The sequence below is a fragment of the Colias croceus genome, chromosome 4 (assembly GCF_905220415.1).
Source record: "Colias croceus chromosome 4, ilColCroc2.1".
NCBI classification, from domain to species: Eukaryota; Metazoa; Arthropoda; class Insecta; order Lepidoptera; family Pieridae; genus Colias; species Colias croceus.
In genome coordinates, this window is record NC_059540.1 from 9,291,579 (window position 1) to 9,307,687 (window position 16,109).

The 16,109-nt window shown below is 30.6% G+C and overlaps 1 protein-coding gene and 1 non-coding gene across 2 annotated transcripts; one reads left to right on the top strand and one right to left on the bottom strand.

Moving 5' to 3' along the window:
* Positions 1 to 3,844: 3,844 nt before the first annotated feature.
* On the top strand, positions 3,845 to 3,916 carry Trnah-gug. Its single transcript has one exon. It is a non-coding gene; the product is annotated as a tRNA-His (tRNA).
* A 6,854-nt stretch (positions 3,917 to 10,770) lies between these two features.
* On the bottom strand, positions 10,771 to 15,389 carry LOC123691385 (troponin C, isoallergen Bla g 6.0101). Its single transcript, XM_045635736.1, has 6 exons — positions 15,136 to 15,389; positions 15,024 to 15,051; positions 14,649 to 14,792; positions 13,384 to 13,503; positions 12,178 to 12,309; positions 10,771 to 10,907 (listed from the first exon to the last, which is right to left on the bottom strand). Exons 1-6 carry the CDS (start codon positions 15,136 to 15,138, stop codon positions 10,867 to 10,869), a joined length of 468 nt encoding a protein of 155 aa, XP_045491692.1. The 5' UTR covers positions 15,139 to 15,389; the 3' UTR covers positions 10,771 to 10,866.
* Between the last annotated feature and the right edge of the window lie 720 nt (positions 15,390 to 16,109).

Genomic DNA, 16,109 nt, shown 5'->3' on the forward strand with positions numbered 1-16,109 from the left:
GGAAATGTTATCACGTTCATTAAAATATATGTAAGCATAGCGACATATTTTACCTTTTTTGTGATATATCAAGAAATGTGTAATCATTATGCAGAAATATATTTGGTACATTTTTTATCTTGGGTGCAATGACATCGATAACCTCTGCGTAACTTACAAGTAAATGTTGTTAAAAATTTGTTAATAAAACTTTATGTACATGTTAAAATGATAACAAAACAAGCTGGAGCGTCAACTGATAGAAGGTATGCGAATTACACCTGGTCCCACCCGTGATCTTTCACAACAAAAATGATTGTGAATGTGATGTCAGCCTTTAAGACAATTTCTCATTTGATAAAGCTTGTACCTACTAGTTTACCTCAGGAAAATTGGAAACATGATTGGGTTTCATTTTTTGCATATTATAATAATATGTTTTTGAACAAATTAACGATCACTTTTGAAACAAAATATCAGCCAATGTTTTGAAAACAGTGGAAATTGTCATTTACGATAACCATTTATTTTATTGCATCTAAATAATGAACCAATTGCTTTATCCCACGAATGCGTAGAACAGTAGCTACGTGTGCTTCATATCCGTAATCCGATTCAGTGAAATCCGTGTAACAGATGCAGGTTGACTAAAGTCTAAACTTACGTATTGTTGCAAAAAAACCTTGTACACAGTACTCTTTTGTCACAGTTACATCTTGTTAAAACTTTCGTCTAAATTCAGTAGGTATAGCTGTACAAAAAATCCCTTCTGCATCTGAATGTTTTATGAGTTTTTTTGCCGACATTGTTAGTGCTCGTAACAAAAACTTCACTCGTACTGTTATATTGTTATTATAAATTCAAAGCAATATTTGATCCCAATTTATGATCCTTGACCAGGAAGACTTTGACGTAGATCGACCTTGTATTTCATCGATTCATTACTAAATTGTAAAGAGAAATAACTGCGTAAAAAAGTCAAGCAATAAACACTAAATTATTGTATAACAATTACCTCTAATTATCTTGGTGTCGATTGCAATGACCTTGCTGTTAGAAATAAATATTTATTTTATTATGCGGTCACGGTGCTGTGGAATATTTTTTATCTATGTACACCTGAGCATTGTGAGAATTTTCAAGCCGGACCTTAAAATGTTATAACTTATAACCACGTTATACCGAACATTGAGTTTTATAACGAATAGTGATAAGAATATATTCTTTCGAATTTGTCATTCTTTAACTACACAAAGGAGTATAAACATATTATTATTAATTTAAAGTAAAAAGATCCATTCAATATGATATTATACATAATATAACCAACTCCGTGTAAGTTAGGTACTCAATAATATTCTTAAATTTTCATTACAAAGGTTTGTGTGTGGAACGCTGGTGCAAGGTGAAACACCATTACAGGCAAATATGTAATAGGTTTCGAAAATAAAGTTCAATAATTTATTAAAATTGTAGCAAGTTGAGCGTGTATTCATTATAATTGTAATTAACTTAATGTTTTTTAAAATAAGAATACCTACTTTATACAGGGTGTCACACTATTGGTATACTAAGCGCGAAGGGCCTTGTAGTTTTGCATACACTGATCACACATAGATAGAGTTTTAAGAATTGATCTATCCGAAAAAAAATGCGTCTGGAATTTTATAAGTATTTTTTACGTACTCAGCATATGCAAAACTATAACCTCCTTTGAGCTTGGTATACCAACACCCTGGGCCTTTATACAGATGTATATATTTACTTGAACATTTTTATTCAACATGTATAATTGACGGAAATCGTCGACGTTGAATTTAAACAGAAGTTATTACAATATCATATATTTAAAGTTATATTATTAGATATTAATTTGTAGAACGTAACATGGCGGCTCACTTTAATCAAACAGTAGGTAATTGTACTAAAGACCGGATAATATACATTGTGAGCGGTTATAAGCTTGTACGGGCCAATAAAGAACTATGTGTGAAGATCATTTACTTCTAACAAAGTACGTTCAAATAGGCACTACCTTTAGTTATGCCAATAATAATGTCTTGCTCTCCTTATCTGAATTTTACTACTTAACATAATTAGGATTTTATATCTTGTAAAAGATAACGACAAAAACACGCAACAAATTATGGTTAATAATAATTTAAGCTAAATAATACTAACTAGGTATAGATAATTAGCATATTTCTATTAAAACTCGAAATTTATTGAAAGACTCTACCTGTTCTCTCATTATTTGTGGTCTAATTAGAATAAATTAAACGTACCTACTTATATGCAAGGACTTTCAACTTATTTAGTGTGCTTTATTAATAGAATGCCCTTAACGTGCCTTGCATATTATGTAAATTAATCAATAATATTTAATATTTTGATATAATTAATTGACTGCATCGTGTGGGTAGTTTTGGTCAGGTTTTAACTTCCTAGTAATTTAAATTTTCAATTTGTAGACCCATTAAGAAGGGATTAGGCTAATGTTATCATGGCCCCAAAACTTCACACAAATTAACATAGATTATTAATAACTTACATATAGCTAAACGAATACCTAGTATATTATTATATGAAATAGTGCAATACAAATTGTATAATGATAAGGTTATATATATTTTATATTTACCTATAAAAACAAGCACTTTAAAGCTTCAAGCCTTCAATTATCTAAATAAATAAATATTAGCGCGAAACTGCAAAATATATTGGTACAACTCGGAAAAATTATTTTTATAGGAAAACATATTATTTAATATTTATACATAATTATAATATTTGTGCAATTTGAGAGTTAAATAAAACCATGTTTCAACAATCATTGGTAAATAGATTAAACCTAGCACTAAAATGTATTAAGTATTTGCAATTTAAAATAAATCGATCTTACATAACTGTTTAAGAAACGAGATAAAATACAGAAATTCAATAGCCCAAACATAAAGTGCACAAAAACAGTGTTTCTACGACGTGAATGAGAGCAAGCCACCTATTAAATTATTACTATGTTGACTTTTTACAAGTTTTATCATTTTAGTGAAGGGGAAAACAATTTAGTGCAATTCAAATCAAATTATCTATATTTTAAATCGGTTTTTACGTGAAACAAAAAGCTAATAGCATTATTTGTCTATTGAATATTTATTCTAGATTTAGATATTTGTAGTGATTTGCTTGCGAAAACATGTACCTACGTGACCTGTTGAATTACTTGGTTTATCACGAGGGAAACAAATTTTTTGTTACTATTTGAAATTAAATTTAAAGGTATTATGTACCTACAACCATTTTAATATGTTTCGTTTACGAAATGATATTTCAGTGAATTTGCGGAAAGCAGTGAAATTCATAAATAATTTAAAACATTTATTTCTAAAATATTTTTGGAAACATTTTTCGAGTATCTAAATTGTTATTCATTTCAATGGTAAAAACTAAATTTATCATCAATCATAAAAATAAAAAGCACATTACTTATTCGAGGAACATTGCTATAATATTTCAATAGGCGTCAGCAATTCAAGGATCACAAGATCCAAAATACCGAACGTGATTTGAATATTATCAGTCTTTCACACTTTGATCTATTTATAATATATTTTCAATTTATTACTTTCTATATTAATTGCAACATTTATTATTATAATCCAATTTTATCAAAAGTTAGGTTTCATTTTGCTTACTTGAGGAATAACAATATTTGTGCATAAAAGCACAAACATTAAATATATAATTAATTTAATGTTAACTAGGTACTAACCAGTTAAAAACATGTTCATAAATATAATAATTTTCAAATAATTGTAGACCGAATTCTATCAATAAATTCGAACATCAGGTCATCGTCTCTGTAGCCGTGATCGTCTAGTGGTTAGGACCCTACGTTGTGGCCGTAGTAACCCAGGTTCGAATCCTGGTCACGGCAATGTGAAAACATTGTCACGGGGAGGCGTACACTTTTTGTTCATTTTTTTAATTACTCATTTTTATGCATGTAAAAAAATTAATAAGCAACCCAATCAATAATTTTTTAAACATTATTTTTAAATTAAAATAATATTATGTCAAATTATATTTGAAATTATATATTTTTTTAATTAAATATATGTAATTAACAAAAAGTACTAATTAATACTTACGCCAGAAAAAATCATGTAAGAATCTGTGATTGGAGTGTTGCTTTTCTTGTTTGGTATCAGCGCCATCTATATAAAATTTCTGAAACTAACGCTATCAACAAATGGACCACAAAATTATACTCTATCTATCGAATTTTGTGAGAACTTTCAGTATAAACTTACTTCTGAAACAGTTCCCAGAAAAATTTAATGTCAATATTTTTAGAGAGGTTTTTATAGTGCCACAAACTTATCTGACCCGGTGACAAAAACTGGAACTACGTGCCGCCATTTTGAAATGTCACATTTTCACAGACTTTTCATACGGAATATTTTGTTTATAAATAAAAAGAAAGCGACATCAGTGACCTGTCACCGGGTCAGATAAGTTTGTGGCACTATAGAGACAAACTTACTTAAAGCTCTGTCAAAAAAGTGCTTTTCCAGCAAGACAATTAATTACCCTAACTGATATTATATAATTTAATAAGTTTTTGCTCTATATTACTATTCAAGTAGGAAATGATCATATTTTATAGGTCATCTGTAAAAAGTAACATAAAATTTAAGAGACAAGTACATACCTACTTATATCATATAATTAAACTATGGATTTCCCCTTGGATGATTTCGTAAAGCAAGCTTGCTAAAATACTTCCTTACTTTAAGCTTTGTACAGAAATAAGAATACGGCTAAAACAAAAGAGTTTCCTCACTGGGCAACAAAGAAAGTTGAACATAAAGCACAGGTTTGCTGAGCATTTAATGTCAGATGAGGGCAATTAAGACTTATTTTTCGCCACTGGGAAACCCTTGAACTGCGCTTCATAACAAATTCCGTATTGTGGGAGTTTGAATGTGATTTGTGTAGCTGTTTAAACGTGATACACGTTAGTACATTGTGTAGAGTTGTCATTTTTATAACAAAGATAATGTTTTTTTGTTTGATGGTTCTAACTTCTAACATAAAATTATATACTATTTTTATGCACCTAATGGTCTTTAGTAGGTAATTTTAATACAATTCCAGGTCCAGAGAAATATGATGAGAGAATAATATATGAAATAAACGTACAGTTTATTGTATTGTAGGTAGTTTATTTATTGTACTTTGGAAAATTTATCCAATGCTTTTAGAATTATAGAAGAGTAAATAATAAATTCGAGTATATAGTTAACTAGTTTCATTTATAAAAGACATTAACATTTAAAATATTAAAAATACTATTTTTAACCATAGCTCCATAAATTTAACAGGCTATGGATTTTGGATTCAGCTGGTGTTCAGGTGTACCTAATTATCGCAATGTGGGCGTATCAAACACTTTTAATACCTATTATTACCTATCTACTCAAGGTAGAGTTGACGAACGAACTTAAGTTTCATTTAGTTTATTAATTCTATGACACTCTTATTCCTACTCTACTTTACTTACTAGTAAAGCGGGTAAAATATCTTGCTTCTTTCCCATATGACATTATAGGGATTGAATTATTTTTCTTTGACACAATCATATTCTATCCTCAATGACTTTGCATTTAGACCAAACGAACATAGAGCTAGAGCTAGAGCAAGAGCATTCTTTAGTGTTCTTTTATTGTAAGCGAAAACTCGTATTCAGTATTCGAACATTGCATAATCTTTTTTCTTTTAAAATAATGCTCTACGCCTGTTTACACTAAAAGAATTTGACATAGTGGGGTTAGAATTAGCATTCGCTCGTTTGATCTAAATGCACCGTTATAATATTATGTAGGTTTATTCCTAAAACAGTTCAAACAGTATAGGTTGGATATATTTTGTAAGATAATAATTCCGAAATTGGAAATTATTTGCATGATCCCACTCTCGATTTTATATGCATAGATGCAAATCTACACCGGATTAAACATGTGCTGGCCTTTCCAATTAAAAATTGTACTTTAATGAGCTCAATTTCCGAACATCACGTAGAGCCTGCAACATAATCCCGGGAAAACCAACAATTTTATTAAAGAAAGAAATTTTTCGTAAAAATCTAAACAAAATTTTGAATTTTTACAGCGGATATCGTATGAAAGAATTAAATCCTTGTTACAACAAACGAACAAGTAAAACTTATTTGACAATCAAAATAAAAAGTAATATATTGAATAACAAATTGTAACGATAGTTTTAATGGAATATAATTTCAATAATATATTTCTAACATTTCCTCAAAACGGCAAATATGCCTCTATGTCAAATATATACCTAATCGAAACACTGATTGAAAGTAGATGGAAAACTCATTTATAATTATTACCGTGCTAAATAGTTCGTTTTATTTATCGCCTTCATTTCGTTTGATTGTCTGATTACAAATTCACGCACAACTTATTCTTGAAAATAAATAAATATCCAGCTTAAAAAATTAAAGTGTTAAAGAAAATATAACTGTTCTCATGCTCAACTCCAAAAGTTGAGAACGATATTTCATTCTCTTGACAAAAAAAAATGTAAGATACATAAGAAGGACCTTAAAGATAGCATAATAATGTGATTTCAAGCCCCAGTCAATGATTCCTAAAAATAAACCAATAGTAGAACTACTATGTGCCAATAATCTATTGAACGTTACGTGGAAATCGTGCAATTAAAATGTCAACACTCAATTTGTATTTAATGATCTTAGCGCAGTGTTGCTGTGTTGGATTGATTGAGTTATAAGGTGTAAATGTTATTAATTGGTTATTGGCTTATTGCACTGATTGCCATTGCAAATTAGACCATTGGGGACACGCGTGAGTTCGTTTGAGCTATATTGTCTGGTTATATGGGCAAAATTACTTTTTAAGTGCCATCCTATTGCCGATATTAGAAGATGGAAACTTCTTTATTGATGCATTGTACAAATATTATAAAGAAAATAATTTAATTAATTTGATTACCAATATTTCTTACTTAAAAGTCATAAAATATTTTTTTAAGTAAAACTAATAAAACCTAATGCCCAAAAAATGACGGAATATATTATCATGGTCCTACTATTATATTTTAAAAGTGAAGTGAAGTCCCGTGTCCCCGTAGTGGGGTAAGGGGCAGATGCATTATGCATACATCTGTTTCACTGATCGATTTTCTTTAGGGACAAGTAGGTGATCAGCCTTCTGTGTCCTACCAGACCGAGACATTTTTTTTTTCTTCGTCTCCACCGGGAATCGAACCCAGGACCCCTCGGTTCTACGCTCACGCGTCAACCACTGTACCAAGGAGGCGGTCATTTTAAAAGTACCTACCTAATAATTAAAACGAACTGTTGACAGACATTATTTCGTATGATTACAGATCAATAATTTTCTAAAAATCTTCTCTCACCTGTGGTTTTCTAAAGCTCGGCTGTTAGTATTCAATGGACTTTAAATTTAAGTAAATGTGTCTTCACACTATTATATAAGAACACCTATACAAATCTCTAAGAACACTATTTATTTTCTTCCAATTTATAAAGCCACATTCACACATTCGTGGAATTGATAGGTTTCGTGCTCTGATTCGATTTCCGCCCGCGGGATTGGCTTGGCGAGAGGAAAATTAAAACGCTTAGCGAGTTACCTGCCCCTATTCTCAGAAACGAGAAGTTCCTTGAATAAGCTGCTTTGCATTTGATTGAGTGCTAATCACGTTTGTTATTCTAGTCTTTTATTTAAGTTTAATTAAATCATTATTAACACAGTAAAGAAAGAGTAGACTTATTTAAAATTGAGATAATTACTGTCTGTAAAGTAGAAACGCAAAAAAAATGATAAACGACACTGTGCACAATTTTATGCATTTAAAAGTATTAACAGAACGTGTCCTTAAAATGTAGAGTTTTACAAAACTAATACTTTGGACTTTTCCGTCCTCGGTGACATCTCTTTACTCTTAAAATAACTTAGCTGAGCTCAGAAACCGCAGATAAAAATGCATTGTCACATTTTCAACATAAAAGTGAGGATGAATATTATATTTGCGACTACCAATTTGCAATGTTCCGGGTGAGACGAGAATATCGCAATCAGGAGCAAATTCTGAACTAGCGTTGCTTTTTATTCGAAAGATGGAGGAATTGGCAGACGGAACTTGTATTCATGCAATCTAAATTAGGTATGTAGGATACTCAATTTATTTCTCAAGTCTTGCATAAAAAACATAACAAATGACAAATAGTAATTATAATTAATATATATCTATTAACTAGTATTCAGTTTTTAGTTTAAACAATATAAGTTTGTACGGATAACTCCGTCTAATTCGTGTAGTATTATTATTTCATTATCACTATAATAGCAAACATTGTGCATTAGGTATTCATAAATTGAATATCTAAAAGCAAATGAAAACATCATATAACATAATGCAATGTTATACATATAAACATGGTTTGTTTATAATCATTTATCTTCCTATTTAATATCAACTAAGAAACAATAAATTTTACTGTGTCCATTTGCTCATACAATGTGCAGTCGCTGTCAGCATATATCTCGGATTATATTATATTCATACAAATATCAGCCGTGTTGTTCAGTGAGAGAGGTGATGTTCGTTTGAATCAATTATACAATTTTAAGTTCTCGTATCTGCAGATGCACTACATAATATTTGGCATGGGTTAACAAACGATCAGCTGCCGGTAGGGTAACCACGTGAATAGTGATATTCATGGTTATATATAGAGTATTTAAAACATTTGGCACAAAATTGATTAAGTAGTTTATCATGTTTTTATTGTTTTAAATCATTTGAACTTTCAAAGTCTATCATGGTTTTTTTGGCTTTCTAATTATTCTATTACTAGCTTACCGCCCGCGGCTTCGCCCGCTTTGTCTAAAACCTAATAAATTATATACTAAAACCTTCCTCTTGAATCACTTTATCTATTAAAAAAACCGCATCAAAATCCGTTGAGTAGTTTTAAAGATTTAAGCATACAAAGGGACATAGGGACAGAGAAAGCTACTCTGTTTTATACTATGTAGTGATTGTCACCCAATTTTGTGGTAAAATATTAATTAATCATAATCTTTCCCACTTGTAATAAAAAATGTTTCTAATAAAGGCCGTTCACACCCCATATTTTGACTAATGATTGAAGATTTCATAATAATTGCTTTTCATTTCATTAATGCAATGATTAAATATTAACTAACCAATTAACGACATTTCGTACTTTCGGATCAAATTCGGAAGCCATCGTCACCGTACTACCGACCACCGTACGATGAGAGGGAATATTTATAGACCATTTGCAAAAGCTATTTAACAGAAATACGGGTAAAGCGAAGATACACTGCACAAAACATTTGTTGTGCATCCATATCACGTCGGATGCTATACTCTGGGGCAAACGATTGCAAACCTAGTATGTTTAATTCAGTATTTAAGATATTATATTATATACAAAACAATCATAACTTTGTATCGGTAATATTTTAAAGGTTATTTTTTTTAAAGGTAACTATCGTTGCCATTATTGCCGTTTACAATTAATGGAATGAATTGTAAACATTTAACTTTAATCGTGTGACAGTTTGTAAACAAATTGTAAGCTTGATTTGTGCTTTTATAAAAGTAAAGTAAATTATGTGTAAATTACAAACATAATTTACATTTAACGGATCGGAGTGTATGATTATGTAAATAAAGTGAGATGTTTGTAAATTAAAAAAGCTCAACAATAATCATATTATTAGGAAAGATTTATATTATAACAATAACCATTTTAAGATGCTTTTGATCCAAGTAGATTCCTTCAAAATAAACTTATTTTGTATACTGGATATGTGACGTCTCACTCATAAACTATAACAGGCCAAACAAACCAATTTAACTTTATACCTATATCTACCAACCAGGTTTCATACAGTTAAAAATTCTTAAAAATAGTTTTTTGTCTGTTATTAGCAACTCGTTAAGAGCATTGCTTCGTCTAATTTTAGCATGTTTTATACATAATTTCATTGAAAATATATGCAAAGGAAAGCTTTAATATTGAAAGAAACTCTTGAAGTGTTCGTACTCAATAGCCGCGCTTTGTAATCAGATCCTTGCAGTTGAAGTTGTGCTCCGGTTTCATTGAACATTTCTTGTTTCTTTCGAAGTTATTAAGAAGCATAATAAGTGCTATATTATATTTATTTATAGCATGAAATACTGTACTATTTAAATTAAGTTTTCCAAGAATAGTTATTAAAGAGTAGCTTTTAAAGGACATATTATAATACTATGTTCGTTAAGAAATAACGTTTGGAGCATGTTTTTGTTAAACTTTTTTAAATATAGTTAGTAAACACGTACAAGTACTAACGAGTGAAAAATTGATAAATTCGTTGGCTATAAACTAAATTACATTGATTGATTTAAACTTTCATGAAAATATCTTAAATTACGAGAATGGCAGATACATCATTGATTAGCAAGATAAGCATCTATCCTAATATTATAAAGATGAAGAGTTTATTTTTGTTTGTTTTTCTGTCTCTTCAAAGACAAGAGTCTGATTTGAAAAATTCTTTCGTTATTAGACATTTATCGAGGAAGGCAATAGGTATTATAATATCATCTCGCTAAGACCAACAGGAGCGGAGAAATCCGGGTAAAACTGCGGGGCACAGCTAGTTTGAAAATATATCAGCAATATAAATAATAGACCAAAAATATTGACAAAGATATTTATTTATCTCAAAAATGAGGTATGCAATCATATAGGTAACATTAATATCGATTATTGCCTATTATTAAAGGGTAGTAAGCTTATCTCTCGTCATCACCACCAGTCATTACTTCCATGAATTCTGAAAGAAAAAATGATAATTATTTAAAATAAATTAATAATTATTATTAGTTTGGTACAACACTCTCATAGTTAGGCAGAGTCTTTCCACATTTTATCTTTACATATAGGAAACTAGCTTTCCACCCGCGGCTTCGCCCGCGCAGTCAAAGAAAAACGCGCATAGTTCCCGTTCCCGTAGGATTTCCGGTAAAACCTATCCTATGTCCCGGGGTAAAAAGTAGCCTATGTCCTTTCTCGGGTATCAAAATATCTCTATACCAAATTTCATGCAAATTGGTTCAGTAGTTAAGGCGTGATTGAGTAACAGACAGACAGACAGAGTTACTTTCGCATTTATAATATTAGTATGGATTAAAGCGTTCAGCTTTTAACTATAAGGCGTCGAACCCTAAAATGTATGCGTACTTATTTATAATCCAAGAACAAAAAAAAACACTCTATATAAAATTCGAAAGAGCGGTTTTAAGTGGAAAAAGCGAGTCCATATACGCGACTGATAAAATATATGTGTTGAAAATATAAAATTCTTTATCTATATTATGTAGCACTATATACCTAGAAAAGTTATTTATGTCACGAGTCTATCGCTACATAGTATAAAACAAAGTCACTTTCTCCGTCCCAATGTCCCTTTGTATGCTTAAAACTATCAAACCAAGCAACGGATTTTGATGCGGTTTTTTAGTAGATAGAGTGATTCAAGAGTTTCAGTACTTATATAATATAGTTAGGTTTAGGTAAAGCGAGCGAAGCCGCGGGCGGTAAGCTATTTTACTATATAATGAATAAATACTATTTCATAGTACCTTGTAAAGGGCAGGATAAAGCTGGTTAGCCGAAAATTAAATTTTTAATAGCTCGTACCGAAGCTAGTTAGCGTTGTGAATTTATAATGTTATTGTTAAAAATTCGTGTTGTTCTAAGTTAAGCATTGTGGTTAAAAATAATTAACAAAGCAGGACATTATGGGATGTTTATCTGAATTTTTTTGCTGTTATTATTCTTATTTTCATCATCGTAACGTAGTAATATATTTATCTATATCTTTCTGGGAATAAATGAGACGTTTTTTATTTAATGTAGGCTGTTGGTGGTACATGTTTTAAAAAATAAAGTTAATTGTCACAACCAGCTTTATATTTTAATATTTCTGTAAACAGTTGCAAAATATTCAATAATAACAATTTTAGTCATATCCTTTACTATTTTGTAAATAAAAAACGTAATATGAAATTCTCTATGGATATAAACATAGAGAAAATTCTTACCGTCGAAATCAACTGTTCCGGACCCGTCAGAGTCAATTTCCTCAATCATCATGTCCAACTCTTCAGCACTGATTTTATCATCGAGTTCCCGTAAAATCTCTCGCAGCACTTGGGTGGTGATGTAGCCGTTCCCTTTGAAGAAATAAATAAACCAATTATTATAAAGAAACAGATCGATGGGTGATAATAAATTTACACAAGTTATAAAATTATCCGTTATCCTTTATAGGAGGCCCCTGCAGTTGGAACATAGTGGGCAAATGATAACTGGTAAATAATGAAATTTTTGCTTTTTGACATAAATTGGTAACTTGAAAAATCTCGATAATTTAGGGAGGTAGGTATACCGTAATAATTACTGCAATTATATTCACTTTTGGGCAGCACTTCCATAATTTACATACATTAACTTCTAAGAAATAATGTGTCAATAAATAATGCAATTATAGACCATTCATATACATTATTTCGGTATTTTAATGATCTTTCTTTTTTGGATTCTTCTCGGCCTCAATTATCGGAATAATTATTATAAAAATATAATGAAAATTTACGGAAATTTTTATTAAGAAAGCAAAAGCGTCTTCATAAATTTTCACTTTGTCGCCGGGTCATTGATCGTCGGTCAGTTAATTATTTATTATATTATGTGATTAGCATTAAAACAGATACCTTTTTGGATAATTAACGTCACAATTTCACTAGAAAATATGAATTTAGCTCATAATTACAATTCACATTGAAACGAGGAATCAATACCCGTATTTGCCGCCCACTCTCGACCTTTGATTATTTACTATGGTCTCAAATGTAACTTGATTCTGGGCACAATACACAATCAACCAGGTCAAGTGGTTAATTAGAATGCTTTAACCATTATTGTATAATTAAACTTGATAAAATCTACAAGATTATTTGAAGTTTTATAGAAGCTTTTTTTCAATATCTAATCTTTTCTTTTTAACCAACTCGAGTTGAATAGGAGGTTCTCTAATCGACTGTATTTTCTGTTTTCAAAGTAGTTCTGAGGTAACTATTTAACAAACTGACTGGATGACCAGATTTTAATAATTATTTTTTTATGCTATCGTACCTCCAGGATCTAGTTTTGACTATTTGAAGGAGTATTTGAAGTTTTTTGTAAAAAATAATTACATATTTGGATTCGTAAAAAGATGTACATAATTGATCAGAATATTATAGTACCTTCTTTGTCATATAACCGGAATGCTTCTTTCAGTTCCTGCTGCATGGCCTCAGCATCTTCCTCAACCATGAATCTGGAGGCCAGCGTTACGAACTCTTCGAATTCTAACTCCCCAGATCCTATTTTAAATAAATACATTCGCAATATTACTACATAGTATAAAACAAAGTCGCTTTCTCTGTCCCTATGTCCCTTTGTATGCTTAAATCTTTAAAACTACGCAATGGATTTTGATGTGGTTTTTTTAATAGATAGTGATTAGAGATTGACTCAAGAGGAAGGTAGTTATAATTCATTAGGTTTTGGACAAAGCGGGCGAAGTCGCGGGAGGGAAGCTAGTAAAATATAATTATATAAAACAACAATTAAAAATTTATAGTAAGGCAAAATTGCTTCATTATTCCTTCGTTTTTGTATAGAGGAAGGCTAACCTTGATGAAACATTGACTTTGAAAGTATTTCCAGGCATATCAGTGAACTACCGTACTATCTAATCATAGAATTGTTCATTTTTGCTATAAACAGAAACCTAAAGTATAATGTAATGTTACATAATAGAGTGGTATGATGTACATAGATAGCTTTTTAGTTAGGGTGAATTATTATATATTCTTTCATCAAACATAATAGTTATTATTTATGATCATTTAATATAAAAAGAATAAAGCATTCAGCACTACGTTTTGGCACGAGATATAATTGGCAAAGGGTGAATATCTGTCAACACTGACTCCTTTACGATCTCTAGTAGATATAAGTATAGTATTCTAATGTATTGATATTATACAATATATCAAAGTAAACGTGACTGTTGGGAAGCATTAATAATAAACTATAAACAATCTGCCAGACGAAAATTGTTGCTATACCAATAAAAATATCATTGAATATGACTATATACGTAGGTATTGGTTTGGTACTATAGAAAAGCTATAAAATAGTTAAGATCCAAATTTACTGATGTTAAGATGATGATGAAGAGAAAAACTTGAAAGCATTCGCACACTATATAATAATTCATGGGATTAATTAGAGTTGTAAAATGTATGTGAAAAATAACTTGAATATAAATTATTCAACTGTCACATGCAAACATTTTAAATTTATTTTAATCATACTTTGCAAATTGATGTTTATACAAAGATACTTCATAAAAGCTTCTAAGATAGAGTAAGCTGTCTATCAAAAATCTCTGACTCTTGGAGCTTATTTTTTTTTGAAACCACGAAAACAAAATATAAAGTAGAAATAATCAAAAAATTACCATCAACGTCAACTTCATCGATGATCTCCTTCAGCATATCGTCTGTGATGGTGTGACCCAACATGCCGAGGATCGTACCGACCATCACCGTGCCTATGCATCCTTTCTTTTCGTGGTCGAAAGCTTCGAAGGCCTTCTTGAGAACTATAACGTAAAATATGCTCTATGTAGAGGCTAGCTTTATAATATTTAATAATTAATAATCAGAAAATAATTAGTATAATTCAAAATTCAAGAAAAAGACACGAAACAAATTTTAATAAATAATTGAAAATTGAAACCCGCTCGAACAATTAAATAGCAAGTGTTGAAACCACAAAAGTTTAATTAGCGTACGAAGGAATATCACCGAAATTAATTAAAACTTATACATACTGTTAATTTGGTCTTTGTCGAGTTCCTCCTGTAAATAAGCAAATGAATATTTAAGAGCACAATCACTTATAAATTAATTAAAATTCGGCACAACACTACTTCTACCACTCACCATGGTTGGGCGGCGTGTGAGTGAAGACTAAAAGAACTGCACTAAAACGTAAACTATCGCGAACAACAGAATGAGGAACACTAGTCCCTGTATTTGGATGAAGTTCGCTAATACTATAATACGCGATACGATCCCCAGAGTGTAGCGGGCGGACTCCGGTTCACATCCCGACTCAAACCGTGAGTACTTTCCTTTTGGCTACTCTATCGCTTTTAACTCTTATCGTTAAGGCCACTACACATTGTCAAACGACTAGACCATGTCCGCACATTCAAGCCAAATACGACGCGATAAAATTAATACGATCCAATTAAAATTTATGTGACAAAAATTTATTAATGCTCCATCGAATCATTTGGATATTTGCCATATTTTTGTACAAATATCTATCGATGCAAAGACAAGGGCACGTGTAAAGTTGCTTCTAAGTTAATTTGCACAGTTTTTAAAAGTAAAAGTTTGTCTTATCTCATCTCTATCAGAAAGATTTACGATAGTTCAGGGAGGTTCTACGCCGCGTTACCTCGGTTAATATTTAGGTAGTTTATTGAAGCGAGAAGTGAGCAATAGTTATCTTTTCATGGACAGATAACATAATTATATAAAAACATTTAAATTATTTTCTTTGTGATCCCGAAAATCTAAATATCTGATATTATGTTTACTTAACTCTGTTTATAACTATTTTTATGTTTTCCTATCTAAACAACTATTTCATACTGTAGCGTAGCATTTTGTTATGGCATTATTACTGTCTTATTTTACTTATAAAAAAGTCCAAACAGATATTAACTCACTGACTATTATAGAAGAATAAATTACAGAGTAAGACTATTGCCATTATAAGAATTGCCTATATTTCGGGATATCTAATGATCTCACTGCATTTCAGCCTTATCTTTTAGCGGTTTTCGTGCGAAAATTTGTGCGTTAATCTCTATTAAATTTGTGCGTTAATCTCTATCAAAAGTATT

Bases quoted from the DNA above. Each gene is read 5' to 3' on its own strand.
- LOC123691385 (XM_045635736.1), bottom strand. The intron at 14,793-15,023 runs GTATGTATAAGT...TTTACGTTATAG, and splicing joins CGACAAAGACCAAATTAACA to TTCTCAAGAAGGCCTTCGAA. The intron at 13,504-14,648 runs GTAATTTTTTGA...TATTTAAAATAG, and splicing joins CGATGAAGTTGACGTTGATG to GATCTGGGGAGTTAGAATTC.